The sequence below is a fragment of the Mytilus californianus genome, unplaced genomic scaffold, assembly GCF_021869535.1.
Source record: "Mytilus californianus isolate M0D057914Y unplaced genomic scaffold, xbMytCali1.0.p SCAF_5, whole genome shotgun sequence".
Classification (NCBI taxonomy): domain Eukaryota; kingdom Metazoa; phylum Mollusca; class Bivalvia; order Mytilida; family Mytilidae; genus Mytilus; species Mytilus californianus.
In genome coordinates, this window is record NW_026262701.1 from 73,343,097 (window position 1) to 73,362,690 (window position 19,594).

The 19,594-nt window shown below is 29.9% G+C and overlaps 1 protein-coding gene and 1 long non-coding RNA gene across 4 annotated transcripts in view; one reads left to right on the forward strand and one right to left on the reverse strand.

The window, feature by feature from the left end:
• The window catches only part of LOC127701426 (large neutral amino acids transporter small subunit 1-like), a 29,829-nt gene extending 16,366 nt beyond the window's left edge, over window positions 1–13,463 (forward strand). For 2 of the 3 annotated variants that reach the window (XM_052205300.1, XM_052205302.1), the window contains 9 exons: window positions 1,477–1,602; window positions 4,441–4,534; window positions 5,376–5,420; window positions 5,920–6,043; window positions 7,964–8,067; window positions 8,856–8,952; window positions 9,427–9,576; window positions 10,771–10,948; window positions 11,989–13,463. In XM_052205300.1, coding sequence (XP_052061260.1) covers window positions 1,477–1,602; window positions 4,441–4,534; window positions 5,376–5,420; window positions 5,920–6,043; window positions 7,964–8,067; window positions 8,856–8,952; window positions 9,427–9,576; window positions 10,771–10,948; window positions 11,989–12,059 — 989 coding nt within the window. In that variant the 3' untranslated portion in view covers window positions 12,060–13,463. Of the gene's footprint in view, window positions 1–1,476; window positions 1,603–4,440; window positions 4,535–5,375; window positions 5,421–5,919; window positions 6,044–6,108; window positions 6,233–7,963; window positions 8,068–8,855; window positions 8,953–9,426; window positions 9,577–10,770; window positions 10,949–11,988 lie in introns of all 3 variants that reach the window. The other variant, XM_052205301.1, reaches the window with a different exon arrangement.
• LOC127701448 (uncharacterized) overlaps window positions 3,330–19,594 on the reverse strand; it is a 43,817-nt gene continuing 27,552 nt past the window's right edge. The window contains exon 3 of the long non-coding RNA XR_007982042.1: window positions 3,330–3,394. This is a non-coding gene — a long non-coding RNA (uncharacterized LOC127701448). The remainder of the gene's footprint in view (window positions 3,395–19,594) is intronic.

Consider the following 19,594-nt stretch of genomic DNA (forward strand, 5'->3'; position numbering starts at 1 on the left):
AAAGCATTGCTACACAATGTCTTGAAATAAGATGAAAAGTTGGACATACAAATTTCTGGTTCTTTACCTCAATTAAATTAAATGGCCCATTTTTGTCTGCATCAGAAACTTTACTAGCCACCTGTAGGGCTCCTGCAATGTCTTACACTTTGAATAACACCATGCACTAACCTTACCGTGTTAGTTGGTATGTAAGGTTATTATTTTAGATTAAATTAATTAACCATTAAATCTAAAAATATAAGTAATAACCATGACCGTGGCTGCAGCTGGTAAATCATCCTGGGTCAAGTCATGTATCTATCTCTAACAACAAAACAATTTATCATCTAAACAGAAAAAAACAAAACAAAGATGTTAAGGTCACACTATGTTTACATTCTGTGTTATTGCATTATAAAAAAAATGAGTAGAAATCTGGTACAGAAGTTGGATGAAAGGAGATGTTGGGGTATAGATCAAAAAGACAACAACTTAAGGGAAAAATATATCCAACAAACAAAACGCACAGAAGGTCTGACTATTGTATGTCAGTAAATATTTATTGTTAAAAGTTGTTAGGTAAATTCTTACGTCATAATTGCATTTATGTATTATACTTCAGTGAATTAACGAGTGTAGTTGTTCTGAACAACAGTTTTCCAAACTTTGCTATTAAGGAAAAAAAAAAGGAAATAACCATATTTATAAAGGAATTCATTTCCAGCAGAGTGAATAAATCTTATTAGTTTTCCTCATACTATTGTATTGACAGGGCAACATAAGTCTTTTAACAATAGACAGGTTTCTATACAATGTGTCAAGCCTAATATCTCTATTCTTTAAGTTGTGAATAAATTGAATAGAAAATAAAAAAAAACCACTCTCTTAACAACAAAAACAGTATTCATATTGAATAAAACAACCACTGCTGAGATTTCTGACTTGGGACAAGCTTTTGAATATGAGGGATGGTTTAACTTGTTTACTTCAGGTCAAAATTCAACAGCTTGTTCTATTCACAATTCTTGAAAATAGTTTTATCTTGCGTCAAAATTTGGACTGACACTTTAAAATTTGTCTGACGAATAAGATATATATTTTAACAGTCTTATAGTATAATTCTATTGAAAATCAGGAACATATATATTGACATACTGTTCCCAGTGAAAATATATGTCAGACATTCAAAATTTTAATCAGTCAAATGATTGAGAGTGTTCTGGACTCGCATTATGGTCCAATCTTAACTAATAATGAGTTTATCAGAAATCTTTGTAACAAATCGAAAAATAAATGCAGAGAGCAAGAAGCTCTAATATATATATTTTTAAATTGCTTTGCAGATATTTACAACAGATCATATAATTATGAGTTATCTATTCACAGCTTCAAAAGTAATATACCAATTAAAAGCTGGCCTTAATGTTTAATTATATAATTCAAATTCAGAGATTAACTTGGGTGTTTGTAAATTTTAATATTTGTATATTTCAGGTATCCTAACCTTCATTAATGTGTATAGTGTTAGAGCAGCCACAAGGATACAAGATGTGTTCACAGTTGCTAAGATACTTGCTCTGATAATCATCACCTTAACTGGTCTTGTTATGATAGGTCAAGGTGAGTCAAAGGTCATATAAGATTCTGGTAATGGATAATGGGTGCAGACACAATTATTGCCTTAATAGGTTTTGTTGTCCCTCAGTGTAAGTATTGTATATGAATGATAATATAAAAATAAAAAGATGTGGTATGATTGCCAATGAGGCAGCTATCCATAGACCAAAGAACACAGATGTAAACAATTACAGGGGACTGTATGGCCGACAATAATGAGCAAAACCCATACTTTATAGTAAGTGATAAAAAGCCAAGGAATAGTATGTTTTTTCCTGATTTTCTTGTTAATAAATACTGTAGATTCACTATTATTCGTAAGATACCAATTTTTGTGGATTTTGTGGAAACAGGTGAACCAGGAATTTAAATGTTCAATGAATTTCGTATTTGAATTTGGCTTGCATGCAGACATTTGCAAAACCACGAAATCAATTATCCATGAAAATTCAATTCAATTTTTCCTGAATCCTCAAAAATTAGAACCCAGGAAAATAAATAAATTATCAGTATTTTACTTTCACGTCAATATACACAATGTATTTTTATTCCCATTTTATGTGTATAGTAGATATTAGGTTTCAAAATAGGATAATCCATTACAAAGATCATTAACTAGATACAATTTTTGAAAAATATTTTGAGACCATAATGTTAATGTTTATATTAACCTGTGGCATTTGTGGTTGTTAAACTATAGTGTAGTTATTTTTGTACTTTGAAGAAAAATTATGGCAAAGGTCTAAAGGTCTGATTGTAGTACGTCAGTAAATATTTATTGTTTAAAGTTGTTAGGTAAATTCTTACGTCATAAGTGCAAAAGTTTACTATGCTTCAGTGAATTAACAAGTGTAGTCAATCTGAAAAACAGTTTATTCAAACTTTGATATTTAAAAAAAGGAAATGACTATATTTATAAAGAAATTCATTTTCTGCAGAGATAATAAATCTTATCAGATTTCCTCATACTATTGTATAACTTTTCTTGAATTAAGATTACTTGAAGGTCTATGTTATCCCAATTTCTATACAACTGACTACTTTTCCATGGTTTCCTTTGGTCCATTGATTGAGGAAGTTGGAATTCTTAGTGTGAAACCAGAATCCTAGTGGATCAACTGACATTTTCTCACACACTGGTAGTCGATGATCAAATACATCCCTTCAGAGTTGGTCTTTTAATATAATGGTAATTAGACAAATTGATCTGTGTACAGCTACTCTGCCACTAAATTCCCTTCCCAATATTTTTGCGAATTAAGTACAAATGTCTATCATACTGATTTTCAAAAGGTTTTAAGATACACATAAGTTAAGCACATTGCACCATAATTGATATGTTTAAATATCCAAGAAGTTTTATGCAAACAAATACTCTTCATTTATTTTCATGGTTACCAATTTTCGTGGATTGAGGAATTATATTTTCGTAAATATATGATTTCTTGGTTTTGCCAAAGTCTGCATACAGGCCTATACAAAATTTGTACTTTGTTGAGCATTTGAATTCGTGGTCCACTGATACCCATGAAATTTTTGAAAATTGGTACCCTATGAATAGTAATAGTGAATCCACAATATGATTAAGGCTTATACTGTGAACTGTGTTCCTACAGTTCTATTTATAGCCTTGTCACTGTGTGAAATAAGGACATGAAAGGTTTGTCATTACTTTTTCATGCAATGGTCTGCAAGTGAATAAAAAGGACTGAAAAAAAAAATCACTTACTGTTCTTGTTACTAGACTTGCTTGATCCAGAATTCTTAGCCTGTTTTTTTTTTCTTTCTCGGTTTCCTGCAAATAGAAATTACAATGTTTAACTATATAAAATACACCAAGCAGTTAAGATCAGCCCCCTAGGAGTTTAAAGTTTTGTTTCCTGATACTGATAGGGTGACATGTCTTCCTGTAAAGCTTGCATATAAAAAAAGGAAGAACAAATGATACATCCACCAATCTTGGGGATAAGTCTCACACATCCAACATTGATTGTTTGTTTTATTTGTGTTGTTCCTTGAAGATTTATTTATTGATTGATTGTATTTAACTCTATAATTGGGAAAAGACAATTAAAAAATTTACGATGGTCCTATTTTTTGTTTACAAATGTAGGACTTATGAACAAGTTGAAGTTTTGTTAGATTCGAAAAAGGATTAATACCAATAGTTTATAATTTGTAATAATGTTATGACCTAATTGTAGAATTCTTTCTGCATTTTACTTTATGAGTTACAAAACATTCTTTTGAATGATTTAAATATTGATTTTATTATGTTTGTAGTCACAATATATGTTATGGTGCTCAGAATCTATATAAGAAATACAAATAAACCAAAAGTTGACAAGTTCATTTATAACCTGTGAAAATATTGCTTTTTATTTCTTTGTCGCATGTGTTACAATAATGGAGAAATTATGAATGAGGTATGATAAATTAATCAAATTCCTTTATTTTGATTGTTCTGGGGGAAAATGAGGAAACAGTTTCAGCATTAATGATTAAACACAAGCCCACTGACCAAGGCCATTGAAAATGTAATAGTGCCAGCAACACTTATTTTAATAAAGGAGTAAGTCCGAGTTACAAGCTTATAAATATATTGAATTTTTATGAAAAAATGATTTTTGGGCCATTAAACTAAACTAAAAAGTAAAGGCTACAAGTGTGTACTTTTTCATGAAAATGAAAGTTTCTTTAAGCTGTTACATTGCATTACACAAAAACAATATTTAAGGGATAATAAATTTCAAACCTAAAGCAAGATGTGTTATAACAGATATACATGTGTATGTAGAAAAATCTTGCAAAATTGATCATTTTATTTCATTTATATTACAGGTGAAGTGGAATATTTTACATTTGAGAACACAAATGCAGATGTTGGTAAAATGTCACTGGCTTTGTACTCTGGACTATTTGCTTATGCTGGATGGTTAGTATTTAGTGATATAACAAAGATGCATGTCCTTTTTCTGAAATAGTTTAGGGCTATTCCATTAAAATGTATGTGGGAGGGTAGGAAGGGAAGTTTAATTATTGAATGTGGGTCATGGGTCTTTTTTCAGTATGCTTCTATTACCATTATGCAAAATTATCTAAAAAATGGTTCTTGGTTGTTGGGATATTTTGAAAGTCCCTTCCTACCCTCCCACATACATTTTAATGGAATAGCCCTTATAGATTTAAGGGTCAAGTAGACTCAAGTAACTATCAACCAATTTCTATCTCCTTTTACTTTCAATTTGATGAAAAATGTGACTTTCTTGAACCATATTGCTGCTAACAATCATAGATTGTATTATGGTAGGTATGAGCACCTGAGATATCCAGTACCCCCACCTTTTCGTATATTTTGAATTTAAAAAATAGATACCCTATCATTTATATTTTTAATACAACTATAATTATATAATTTCATGGTGAGATAAATGGATGAAAGCTAGAAATAGTGACTTTTTCCAGCAGCTCATCTTTACTGCACAGTACATAGTAAGTGCCCCCTCCCCCTAACCAGTACTGACTGTATCCATTTATATCAATATCATCACTATAATAAGGGTTTAGGTATCAATATACCTCTACTGCACATGATCTATGAATGGGCTATTGGTACCAATGGAGTTAGTCAATTAAACACTTTTAAGTTTGATTGTTTCTTTAATTTTCTTGAAAGAGGCAGTTTCATTGAAACCAAGTCTTGTAAAACTCGCAGTACCTTTCTATAAAAAATGTATTTGGTATTTGAAATAATTTACTTTAACTTTTCATTTTAGGAACTTCTTGAATTTTGTAACAGAAGAAATGATTGATCCATACAAGTAAGTTTGCACATTGTTTGGATAAAAATGTTTGATTTCATATGAAAATACCAAGGGGGTACAAAAACCACTAGTTGAAGAAAGTTAGACAATACCATGGCCAAAAGAAAAAAAAATGGAAAGCCCCCACCCGGTCCACTAAACAAAGAAAACTCAAGATTGAGCAACTATTGACATTCAAATTAATCTGCCATTGTTCAGTAAGGATTTCAAAAGAAGAAAGGAATATGATTTTATTCTATTATAATATAGAATCATATAAAAAAAAAGATGAAATATGCTAATAATGACATCAAATTCCATCCTCATATACTTTTACAGAATTTTGAATTGCCAGAAATTTCATTCCATTTCCTAACTTTTATGGAACGAAAAAAAAAAAATATTTTAGAATGAAAGGGTTTTTTCTATATACATCTGTAAAGAAACAGATGGCCACTATGTTTGCATAACTATTGAATAAAATCATGTATTACATTACCCAATTTTGTGCTTTCAGAAATTTACCACGTGCCATCTATATCTCTATTCCAATTGTCAGTTTTGTCTATGTTTTTGCTAATGTGGCGTACATGACAATCATATCGCCACGAGAAATGCTTGATTCCAATGCAGTAGCTGTTGTAAGTTTTATTTTAAAGCATTAATGCTACATGTGTATTTATGACATTTTTATCCTTTTTTGCAGGAATTTGCCAAGAGCAATTTATATATCAATCCCCATTGTTAGTTTTGTGTACGTCATGGCTAACGTCGCCTACATGACAATTATCTCACCACGGGAGATGTTAGAATCTAATGCAGTAGCTGTTGTAAGTAATGAACCAAAGAATCATTATTTCATGACAACTGAATGTTTGCATTGCAATCTAAACAAAACTAAATCCTTTGTCCTTCTTCGTCCAAAAACTTCTCTGCTACTCTTTGATATGAGATTCATTCCATTTCAGGATTGATTAGGCCCCTAATTACTTTTTTTTTTATATTATTACAGGCCTATTTATTAAAAACTATTGATATCTTCCTAGAATATTTGATTTCAAAACATAAGTTTAATAACAGTTAACACAAGTTATGTCAAAGTGGAAAGGAATATTTTCTTAAGTGGATATAGCAGTAAAAATTTATGATTTTTTTTTAATTTGTAACTGACATTTATAATACAAATTGTTAGAAACAAGTGTGGCAGAGATAGAAGTCTGACAAAGAAGGACAAACTTTTGTTGAGATTTTGTCCAGAATTTCAAACTATTGTATGAGATTGTCCAATTAAAAAATTTCCAACTGAATGCATGTTTAGCATGTATGTTGTTTCCTATATTTCCTATAACCAAACATATCTTACAAGTCATATACTATCGTAAAATTGTGTGTGCAGAATAAATTCTGTCAAAAGATCAAGAAGAATTTCTTGGATAGAAATTTTATTGGATATTCAAACCAAGCAGCCTCTTTGATTTGTATTATGATGACTGGTACTATTCTCACGGGGGGGGGTGTCTCAGCATGGGATTTTGGGTACAGTTGTGCAGTTTCAGCAGATGTGGAAATTTTAATGACAAAGAGTTTGGGAAATTCAGTGAAAATCGTTGCACAACAAACTGAAAAATTATGACCCATTGATATATCACAATTGGTCAATTACTACCTATTGATATATATCCTCGGTAAAATTGCACCCCATTGATATATTTGACGTATCAAAAAAGGGACCCATTCCAGCGTCACATATGTATATACCTTTATATAGGAAGAGACCCTCCGTGACTATTCTGGAGTTGTGCACATTGAAAATAAGCAAAACCTATCTTCTATCTGATGTATTTTGTGTGTTTCGTCTTCAGGAGCATCTGTTAATTATGCTTACTTTGTGTCTTTTTTACACTAATACAAAAATACTGAAGATTAATTTATTTTTGTGGGTACCAATTTTCATGGATGTAGGGAAAAAAAAAATTTCGTGGATATTTGATGTCATGGAGTTGCCAAAGTTTGCATATTATTAGCCTATAGAAAATTTAACATTTAAATTCATGGTTCACATATACCAACAAAATCCACGGAAAATTGTATCCCACAAATAATAATGATTCCACAGTAACCTTAAAAATAGTTTATGAATAGGAACAATTCAATTATAAAACGTTAACTGCTACTTCAGAATAATTGTGTTTATACAATTTAGAAAAATTGTATACATGGAACCTTGTCTAATTAGAAGTCTTGCATGAATACAAACATTAATTATTCCTTACTAAACTTCAAACACTACTGGGATCCCTATAAAATATTCAGTCATGGAGGCATTTGGCATTCACAAGTTTCAATGTACTAAAAACTGCTACATTTGAACTCAAAAGTTTGCATAGCTAAAAAATTTTTTAATGAAAAATAAAGTATTCCAAATAACTTTAAACAGAAAACTTTTCACATTTGAGCCCTTTCCCACAAGAGCCCTTTTGGAATTTTTACTTGCAGATTTTATTATAGCTTTATACCTTTCTGAAACCATTGAATACAATGTATTCACTGTTTACTTTCAGACTTTTGGAGATAAAGTTTTTGGTGTGATGGCCTGGATTGTACCTGTGTTTGTATCACTCTCAACATTTGGAGGTGTAAATGGTCTACTTTTCACATCAGGACGGTAAGCATTCATGTAGCTACAGTACATAAGATTTTGAAGGTTTTCCTCTGATTTGTTCACATATTATTCCCTTTAGTTTAAAAAAAAATGAAGATTAATCCAGAAAAATGGCTCAATTCAAAAGTAATAGAGCTTATGTGGAGCTTACTTACAAAGATAAATCATACAAGTCTCTTACTTAGATGTAAATATGTGTGTGCACAGTCAATGCCTTTAGTAACCCTATTAAAAAAAAACAAAAACAAAAAAAAAACAATCAATTCTTATTATTTCTTTTTAATACTAAAACTCAGAATTGTTTTATTCATACACATTGTTAGTGTATACTGTTGTCATTGGGAGCATGTGCAGTCATGTGCACTGCGTTTTATTGGCACATAAAACACCATTTGATTGTCAATAAAAATGCTGGAATCGTTATGAAACATCATTATAAATGTTCTTTTAATTTTATAATACATGTATTGGCTTTCAAACCATAATTTAAATATTTTCCTGACATCTTGAAAAAGAGAACCCAGTACTAGTTGCAAACTTTTATGCCATTTGGTCTCTGGTTGAAAGTTGTCGTGTTGGTAATCAGTCATACCACATCTTCTTATTTTGATACAAATGAACTAAATTTCTTTTACAAAGATGTGACTATATAGGAAAAGTAAACCCCATGGAATATACAAACTGTGAAAAAGATAAATGTAACCCTTCTGCTTTCAACAGTTTATATTCTTTTTACATGTTTTCCTTCTTGATGGTAACCACTATTTATTGAAAACTACATGCATTTGCAGATTATTCTTTGTTGGAGCTAGAGAAGGACATCTTCCCGATTTCTTGTCTATGATCCAGGTTAACAGAAGGACACCTATGCCGGCCATGTTGTTCACGGTATGAATTTAGAATTATACTATGTGTTTAAACTGAAATTGAAATTGAGTTAAATTTTTCTATGAAAAATCTACTATAACCTACTGGTTTCTTTTCATAACTACTGACTTTTTACACAGTTAAACTCTTTTAAACATAACATTATTGTGATCCTATTAAACTGGTGTTTGTTGTTTATTGGATGAAGTGATATGTCGGGCGGCAACTGAGGGAGATTTTTTGTTTATACAGATTTCACTGTGGATGCGATCTACTAAAGGTTATGAAATTGTGCTAAAAAAACAACAAAAAAAGCACAGAAGTTTCAATCATTACATCAAAATTTGACTGTATAGTGTTCAGTTTGCAGTGATGCACTGATTTTCACATGAAAGCAATAGGGATATAAATTTTTTTTTAAATTTGGCAACTGAGATCAAAGATGTAGTGTACAGATTTTAGCCTTATTACTTTTTTCACATTTGCACTTTCCAGGGAGGACTTTCTATACTGATGTTGATAACCGATGATGTCTTTTTCCTTATTAACTACATGAGTTTTGTTCAATGGCTATCTGTTGGCATGTCTATAGCAGCATTACTATACCTTCGTTATGCCAGACCTGAAATGTATCGTCCTATAAAGGTATTTTAAATTATGAAACATTTAAATCAAAATGAGTATTTTGACTTGTAAATAAAAACTTACTTAATTTCACTGCTTTCAAAGCACTTTTCTAGATAAAATTGCATCAGAAATTCTCCTGGTGAATTTTTGTATCTGGAACAAATGGGAACAGGAAAGTCATAAATGTTTTGATAAAAACAGTTGCATTCAACTTTTCCATAGAGAGCCTCATTGCATTACATTTAATTCAAGCATTTATGCAACCAAGTTGTGAATCCGGAATACCATAAGCTTTATTCAACAGTTTATGAAGGAAATAGAGCATCATTACAAAATAGGTTCTTATTAAAACAATAAAAACATTTAAAATCATTCAATGTCCTTTGGGAATGGCAAATTTTGAGTACAATCACATATATAATTTGCTGTGGATTCATTTATTTTCATGGTTACCAATTTTCGCGGGTTGAAGATTAGTTATATTTTGATTTATACTTGATTTCAAGGTTTTGACAAAATTTGCATACTATCCTATGGGAAATTTACACTTCATTGAACATTTAAATTTGTGGTAAATCTGTACCCATGAAAATTGGTACCTTACGAATAATAATGAATTCACAGTACTGGTAATAAGATATCAGCAAAATATTGTTTAAATCATGGCATTGCCAAAACAATGATTATCAAATGAATGATGCTCTTAGGGACTGACTAAAAAAGTTAGTACTTGTAATATAAATGTATGATATTGATTTCATTGTCAAAAATCCCAAACACAGATACTTTTAATGCAGCTGACAAAAGTTTTGGTTGTCAAGTGTTACTTAAAATTAAATTCTTATTTAAACAATTTTGATGAAAGGTTGCATCGAGTGAACCAACACCTTCTAACTTTTACTTTCACTTTCATTTTAACGTTGTCAAATCAATTATTGTGACGTTACGTCTTGTTAACCTTTGTAACCCCATATGCACCGCATTTTATGTACTTCAGTATTTGTTTTCTATGTTTAAATTGTCCTGAAGACGCCACCGTAAGTGGCGAAACATGTAGACCATAATAAAGATTTTCCTTGCAGTAATCTACGATGTTGTTGTCTTTGTGTAGCATTAATTTTGATGAAAGATAAAAAAAACCCAGGGATAACAGGCTACTTTTAGTTTATTGACTCTACTGTTAATAATATAGAATGTATGTTTATATTTCAGTTCAACCTGGTTATTCCAATAACCTTCCTGCTGTGTGTTATATTTTTATTGGTGGTACCTTTATATGCTGCTACTGAACAGACTGGTATGGCTCTACTTATGGTTCTGTCTGGGTTACCAGTTTATGTTCTTGGTGTCAAGTGGAAGAGTAAACCCAAGTCTGTCAGACAATTCATTGGTCAGTATACAAAAAGAATAACAAAGTATTTTATACCTATTAATACTCCTATTGTTCATAATTTCCATTACAATTTTTAGTAGGTTTAAAGTTTACTTCTTATTTTTTCTCAACTTAGAAAATCACTTTAAATAAACTGAATATTTTTCAGAACCACTGTTTTACTTCTTTTTATATTATTGTAGTGAATAAACCATTTACGAGACTTTTTGACCAGTGGCCTTCCTAACCCGAATAATTCAGTCCCTCCCCGTGATCGACTCTCCCACTCGCGAGGGCCTAAATTCTTTATACAATAAAAAGTGTCGCGAATCCAGGATTTTGATTGGTGCTCTCTGAGAAAGAGAGCCAATCAGCTAATAGCTCAATGTTATCGAGATAGGTAAATCCCGAGCTAATTCCGAATGATTATTTGACGATTTTTTATTGACAAGTCCTTCAGGCGTTAATGTAGCCATTGTAGAGCAGTGGAATATAACAACTGAATTATTCGGGTTATGGCCTTCCTCAGTTTCTCTGTTATTTTCTAAACTACATGGTAGATGGATCAATTTTCACAATTCATTTAGTTGTTTCTTTTATTGTTTTATTAGCTCATTTTCTGTGTTGATATGAAATGTAATTTAAATGAGATAAATAAATGTATCTCAATTAATAACATATGGAAACGCTCAATTGGCAATTATATGTGGCAACTCACAATCAATTACATATAGCAACTCTCAATTAATTACACATAGCAACTCTTAATCAATTACATGTGGCAACTCTTAATCAATTACATGTGGGTTCTCTCTATCAATTACATGTGGCAACTCTCAATTAATCACATGAAAGTTTTCTCAATCAGTTACATGTGGCTACTCTCAATCAATTACATTTACATGTGGCAACTCTCAATACATTACATGTGGCAACAAGTCCTTACATGGTAATAGTCTTGGGTTTTTTAAGAAACTTTAAATAAACAAATAGTTCATTATAGTTTTTACACAAATAATCAATAATACTAATAATATTTTGTCTTTCTCAATTTTCAGCTAGTTGTACTATACTAGGACAGAAATGTTGTAATGTAGTGGCACAAGAAACAGAGGTCAAGGACAGTTAAGACTAAAGAAAATCTAGAGATCAAAATAATTGCCATTTCTTTTTTGTTATAAATTGTCTGTTATTGAAATATTTATTTTTGCAGAAGCAATCTTTTTAAAAACAATATGTACTGCTATTTTTCAAATCTCTATTGTTTTGTTTTTTCACTGAAAGCAGCTTATACTATTAGCCAAAATTAATACATTTTTGTATTAATTTTTTTCATGTTTTATTTATTATGATGCATTTATTTTATTAAATTTTTAATAAATATTAACTGCTTAGGCTGAGCTATTGAAGAAATCATTGATAAAAATGTGTTGTTATGAAATGGTCCATTTAAAGGACTGCTAACTAGCATAAGAAATAACTTTTGACAAAAGATGTTATTTTATGTCAATTCTTATATATATATCTATGTATACAATATTTGAATAATACATTTGGAGAAATATTTTAAGTTTAATTTATATATCATTTACATTTGATTTTAACTTTTTTTTTCAATTTTGAAAATGTCAAAGCCTAGCCAATAAAATTGGAATGCAATGCAATAGGACATATTGTACATTATTTTTTTCATTAATATTTATATATCATTACCAATGGTTTGTATTAACATTTTATAAAACACATGGTGCTCACATCTTAAGCTATTTTTTTACAAGTAGCAAGACCTGTATCTTGAATATTTGGAATTAATAAAATAGAAATTAATGTATAAAATTTATAAAATGCATGATCTTGTTAGAAAAAAAGTATTTTGAGAACATAAAACATTTACAACTGATCAACGCTATTTCAAATATTTCTAAGTAAAAAGTCTGTCCCATTAAACAAATCAACTGCCGAGATTTCAAAATTCCTGTAATCTCAAATTTTCTTTGGCAGTTGTCTCACTCAAACGTTTCGACTGCATTTATATTTGTGTATTTAAAGTGGTGTTCAAACAAGTATCACTCTAAAAATAGCATTGAAATTTTATTATCTGGTAAAAATCTATTGTCTTCTTTTTGCTACTTGTTATTACATAAGAGTTTCTGTGATTGAAAAAATAGATAAGTCAAAGGTGTTTTAAAATTTGGTGTAAAAGTTGATGAAAGACTGCAATTCAGGCAAATAGTCTTCATTCTTCCATGACAGACTCTAAATTTTGCTCATAAAAATATCAATTATTGTACGGTTAAACTGTATAAAAAAAATAAGATACAATTATGATATTCTGTTATAAGGCATGTTAAAATGTTCCTGATTGTAAAACATTGTTTATTGAGATATTATTTGCAAAAAATTTTTTTTTTTATAATTTCATGAAAAACTGTTGCTACTCTACATTGATATTGCTCAGTTGAAATGTTACATATATTAAAAAAAATCGTTGAAGCTCAGTTGAAATATTTCATATATTAAAAAATTCATTGAAGCTCAGTTGAAATGTAATTTTTTTGTTATATTTAAAAAAAAATCATTGCATTGTATTTTTTGCACAGGGTATGTTTTGCTAAGCTTTATCATTTTTATATATTTATTATAGTTGTCCGCTATCCTTGTTACCACAGGATTATCAATCATACCATTATAGAAATTCATTCATTTAGCACTTTTATGCATCTTTAAAATGCAATATATTTATAATATAGCCATTTTTGAGATTAATAGAATTTTAGTATTTTTAGATCAATTGTTATTTGAATCTCTTGTGTTTTTTCTATAGTTTTCGTTTTGCCTTTAGTTGAATTTAATAGAAAACTTTTAGATGTTAATTATTTAATTATTATTGTGATTGTAAAATTCTGAATTCGGTTCATTTTATTACAAATGAATTGTATAACATGCAAAAATGAGTGACATTTTGCATTAACTGAAAACTAATCCCAATTAAGAAATGCAATCGACAAGATGTAAATTTTGTGTTGTAAGTTATCTGCAAACCTTTTTGTTAGTATGATTCAATATACCAATTGTTCTGTAAAGTAAGCAAAAAATTCTGAATTTACAGCAACTATGTTTTTATTATTGCGAAAATTGCAATTGGATTGGTTTTGCAAAAATAAAAGTTTGCATTTTAATTAATGAAAGTATTATTTGTATGCAACATTTACAGAAATTGCAATAAATAATCTCGCATTTTTGTCCGTTGTTCTATAATTACAGAAATAAATGCAATTTCTCATTGTTGAAGGCCGTACAGTTGCCTATAATTGCTTACATCCACTTTATTTAAACTTTGATGGATAGTTGTCTTATTGGCAATCATACCTCATCTCCTTATTTTTATATAGAAAATTTCTGAATTTACATTTATATTATAGAAATTAATAAAAGCCTGGAAAAATATGAGTCAGATCTGACATCTTTGCTTTTTTCAATGAGTTAGATCTTGACATCTTTGCTTTATTTGAGTTGCTTGATTTTGCACTAATTCTATGACTATTACAAGTATTTTATCAATACTGTTAGAACTTGTTAATGAAGGACTTCAAGTGTTATATTTTACAAGAAATGTATTGTTAGCCAATGTATTTTGAGTACTGTAAACTGAAAAAATTGTGTGGAAAATATACTAAGTCGAGGTGTACATACATTTAAAAGAGGCTTGTATTTATCGAACTTGGTTCCTATAATTTTCACATTTTATATCCCCAAAACTTTTTTTTTATACATCCATACCTCTGAAATATTTCAATGTATTAAGTATTCAAAGAATAGAAAATTTCAATTAATAAATGGAGGGAACATCATATTTTGTTAAAACTCATGAGTTATGGGACTTGTTTTAAAAATTTCATTTTCATATTATTTGGTAGTAAGGGCAATTCCATTAATACATAATATAAACTTTATTAATAATGGCTTATTTGGTTGTTCCCTTTATTTAAAAAGTGTCTTCCCTTGATACAACATGTATTACATTTTAAATATGAGATTACACAATTTCTTTAGTTTACAGTAATGTATATAATTTGTTGTTTACTATTTATGTCTTGTTGTTATTTATTTAATACAGTCTGAATATACCTACCTCTGAAGCAGATAAAAATAATTGAACTGCCATTTTTTGTTAGGAATAAACTTTCAAAATGAGACATGTTTGTACAATTGACATTTGTGCTAAGTTTGAAACTTTGCGATTTGAAGCCAATGTGAATTAACATGTAGAAACTAATGGATAACTGCCATATTTAAATACGTATGAATAAATTAAAAAAACATATGAACTTTTTACACAAAATATTGCTCATTTTATTTGGGCATTAATATTAGGTATCAAATTCTAGTCTTTCATCCCAATATCATTTCTCACCATTTTCATGCATTAGCATGTTAAAAAAACATTTGGCTTGGGAACAGTTGTGTATTTATGCAGTATATTACATCTGGTGTTCATACCATGTCTTTTGTGTATTCATGTAATTAAATGAATTGTAAATATTTGAATGAAATTTTATCATTTCTTCACTAAGGCCATAATAAAATAATTATTTGAATCTCATCTCCACACATATAAACTTATTTATTTCATATTTTTGCCTCTTTGAAGAAAATGTTCATTTATAACCAGGAAACTGATTATTTTAAAATGTAAAACTTCATTTTCAACCAGGAAATGTTCATTATTATACAAGAAAAAAGTAAAAAGTAAAATGAAAATTTGCCTGGGTACAGATTGATGAATATTAAAGGATTATTTTATATTGGCCTTTATTGATCAATACATACGGTTAGTTTTTATGTATCAAAAACATGGTTGTATCTCATTTCCATTTACTGAATTGTATGTTGGCACAACATAAGAATATAAAGTATATATTTGCAGGACACAAAACTTAGATATGATATGAAACCGTGGTGGATCTAGGAGAGGGGATCATAAAGGGCATAGGCCCATCCAGAAAAATAAAAATCCGATGTTTCTTCACAATATATATAAATTTTAAGTATAAAATCAGCAGTTTTTATTTAATTATAATGAATTACACCTCCCCCTTTTAAAAATCCTGGATCCATCTTGTAAAGAGTCGATTCAAATCCATTTTTTTTTTTTACATTGGATGAACCTTAAATATACTAACTTGATAGCACTACTTTCTTTTTTCAAATACTCGTATTAAATATTATAGTTGAAATGAGTATGTTTATAAATAGAATGTGAAGATAGAAGGATATTTCCTGTAGATGTGTGTTTGAAATATTTATTTGCAGAATACTGTGGATTCATTTCATGGGTGTATTTTCATGGATATTTGATTTTGCGAAGTCTGCATACAAACATCATAGAAAATTTGCACTTCATTGAAATTTTAATTTCGTGGTTCACCTTTGACCATAAAATAAACTAAAATTGGTATCCAATGAATAACAATGAATCCACAGTAGTTAGTTTATTGATCTTATTTTCAAGATCATCTGAAATTTTGATATGAAGTATATTTAGATATAATTTTAGATTGTGCCTTTAAAAAAACACACAGATTTATCATTGAGGTGCAAAATCAGATCTTGTAACAGTGTTATCATTTTGATGACTTTGGCAAGTGGTAATAATTTAAGAAAAAATTGTATACAGAAATTGCACAACATTTAAATGTGTAGCAATAGTGAAAGTCTGTGTGTGTGTAATGATGGTGTGCTTAATGCCTTACAACCAAAATCATGTTTTAACTAATTTTCTTGCATGTGGTCAATTCTATATCAATTTTATGAAGAAATGTTTGCAAGTAAAATTTCTTGGCAGTACTCATGTTATTTTAATAATTACCAGCAAACTGTTTCACCTTTGCCAAATTTATATCTTATCATATATAATATACATATATATATATGTACATATACATATGTTCGAATAGCTGTATGTGAAATTTAATTTGAACTGCGAGAAAATTTGTTAACAGTTGTAGAAGTTTTGGTGTAAATTGTTGAGCACATAGGGTAACATGAACATTTTTGTGTTTTACATACTTCCAGCTACTCGTGTACCTAAGAATCTCAATATGGTTGCCGTTCAATGTATTCACAAATGTATTTTATATATAAAGGTCACACCAAACTAACTCTTTTTTTTTTTTTTTTTTTTTAGATTTTACAACTTCAGTTCTGTACAATTTTCAAAGACAAATCTATCTGCCTCCTTCTTGCCCCATATATTCCACATATGAAATCAAAGTTGCGACTCCTTCCTTTAACTTATGTCTCTGAATGTAATTTGAATACATTAATAATTCATATATTACATCCTCTTCATCTGCCATAATTATAAAAATTGGAACTGTAACCTTATTTAATCTTACAAAAATCTAAAGACCTAAAAATTCATTTGGTGTGGCTTGGGTAAGTTTTGGAGTGCTAGGGTTTCTGTATTTAATGAAATACAGCTTGCTGAATCATGCATCATCAATTGTGTGTCATTTTAAAAAAAAAAAATCATGAATATTATAAATAAACATACATACATGAATTTTTATTGTTTTTTATTAGAACTGTACAAGTTTTGTACAAATGCAGGTAAGTAAGCTATAGATTTGGTGTTTGTCCATTAAAAGAAACACTATGGTTTACAGTAGAGGTCTAATTGTTGGATGGCTGTCTCACAGTTTTATTCCCATCATTTTTGGCAAATGCCTGTATCAAGACAGGAATATGACATTTGTTTTCCAGTCGTTCCATTAGTTGATATAGTCGAGCGTTTGGTTTTGTCAGTTTTTATTGACTTCTCCCTTTTTGTATGAGTTAGGTGTTTTAGTTATTACATGTTTCTTGTCCACTACATCTGTTATTTATATATATATATAGAGGTAAATTGTATGGCTTTCCAAATACCGTTTCGATTCCTAACATCACTGAAGAGACATTAATTGTTGAAATCCGGATATGGTGTACAAAAACCTTTGCACCTTTTGTTTGCGGTATACCATCTTTTCTGCAAGTTTATTGTTTTCTGTTTAGTATTAAATTTATAATTAAGATCCATTTATCACATCAGTGATCCGTTTATTTGGCAATCGCCAACGGCAGTCAGCAGGGTTTAAGAACATTTGTTGTTCAACCTGTTAGTCAAATGCGTTTTGTTAAAATATACTTTTTCACATTTTTGGTCTTTTGGAAAACGTTGTTTGTGCTGTATTTAGACCCCTCTAACAAGAAATTTGTTTTGCATGGACACGTATAAAAATTGCGGTTTTTATCCAACGCAATCATAGGTTTGAACGTTGTTTTCAATTTAGACTTGTATATATATATATATATATATACATACAAAGTTTTAAATGAGAGAATGCTGGTAAAATACTTTTACTTACATCCACATCACTTGTCTCATTGGCAATCATAACTCATATTACTCTTGAAATTTTCAGCATCAGAAGGAAACTAGATGTGTCTTTGTTTGGTTTTCATGTACTCTGGATTTATTTTCATGGGTACCAATTTTCGTGGATTGAGGAATAATTATATTTTTGTGGCTGTTTTATTTCTTGGTTTTGCAAAAGTTTGCATACAAACCTATAGAAATGTGTACTATATTGAACATTTAAATTCCTGGTATAGTATGCTGTCATTAATATTGGCCCCAAATATTGGTGTCTCCTTTATTTTATACCAATATTCTCAATAGTTAACCAGAAAATTTTAAACTTCATCATTATAGAAAAATTTACAAAAGACCTGGTACCTTTTTTGTGTAATCAACTTTCAACCCAGATTTTTCAAACTTCACAGATAGGTTGAACATATATTGAATTTGTGCACCTGCTATTAAATTTTTGAAACTTTGTTATTTTTCAGCAAAATTTATAAAAGACAGTACCTATTTTGTGTAATTAACACCTCTTCCAAATTTTAACCAAGATCTTTTAAAAATTTCACTAAATGATTGCACACAATTATCAATAGGTACCAATTTTTATTAATCCAGTTTGAACCGCCTGGGTGGTCTCGTAGTAGAAGAGCGGTTGCACATAAATTGGAATTGTGCACCTGCTACTATGGAGTTGAAAGAGGAATTTCCCCAAATCTTTCAAGTATCCACACTTGGGAACTAAGTCATTTTTCAACAAAATTATCATAAGGTACCAATTTTTATCAATCCAGTTTGAACCGCCTGGGTGGTCTCTCAGTAGAAGAGTGGTTGCCATTAGTGTGGGAGGGTCTCATAGTAGTAGAGTGGTTGCCACTAGTGCAGAAGGTTGTGAATTCGAACCTGGACAAGGTCAAACTAAAAGACTTTAAATCTGGTATTTGTTGCTTTTACCTTAAGCCTGAGCTTAAGGAGTAAGAGCAAATACTTGGCCAGCTAGGAGTCAAAATAATGTGTCCTGGTAGAGTGACATGTCTTCCTGCAGACTGTTTGTTGCCTTGTGAACTAGCACGTTGAAAATCCAGCTCAGCATGTCGGTCTAGTACAAAGTACTGTTAATACTCCTATATAATTATCATGTTCTCCTCTGGAATATGCATTTAATTTGCAGCTGTACATTAAGCAGCCATCCATCATCATCATCACACAAAGTTTGCAAACCTGTTTAGTTTGTGTTCATAGGGCTGATATGTTTTCTTTCA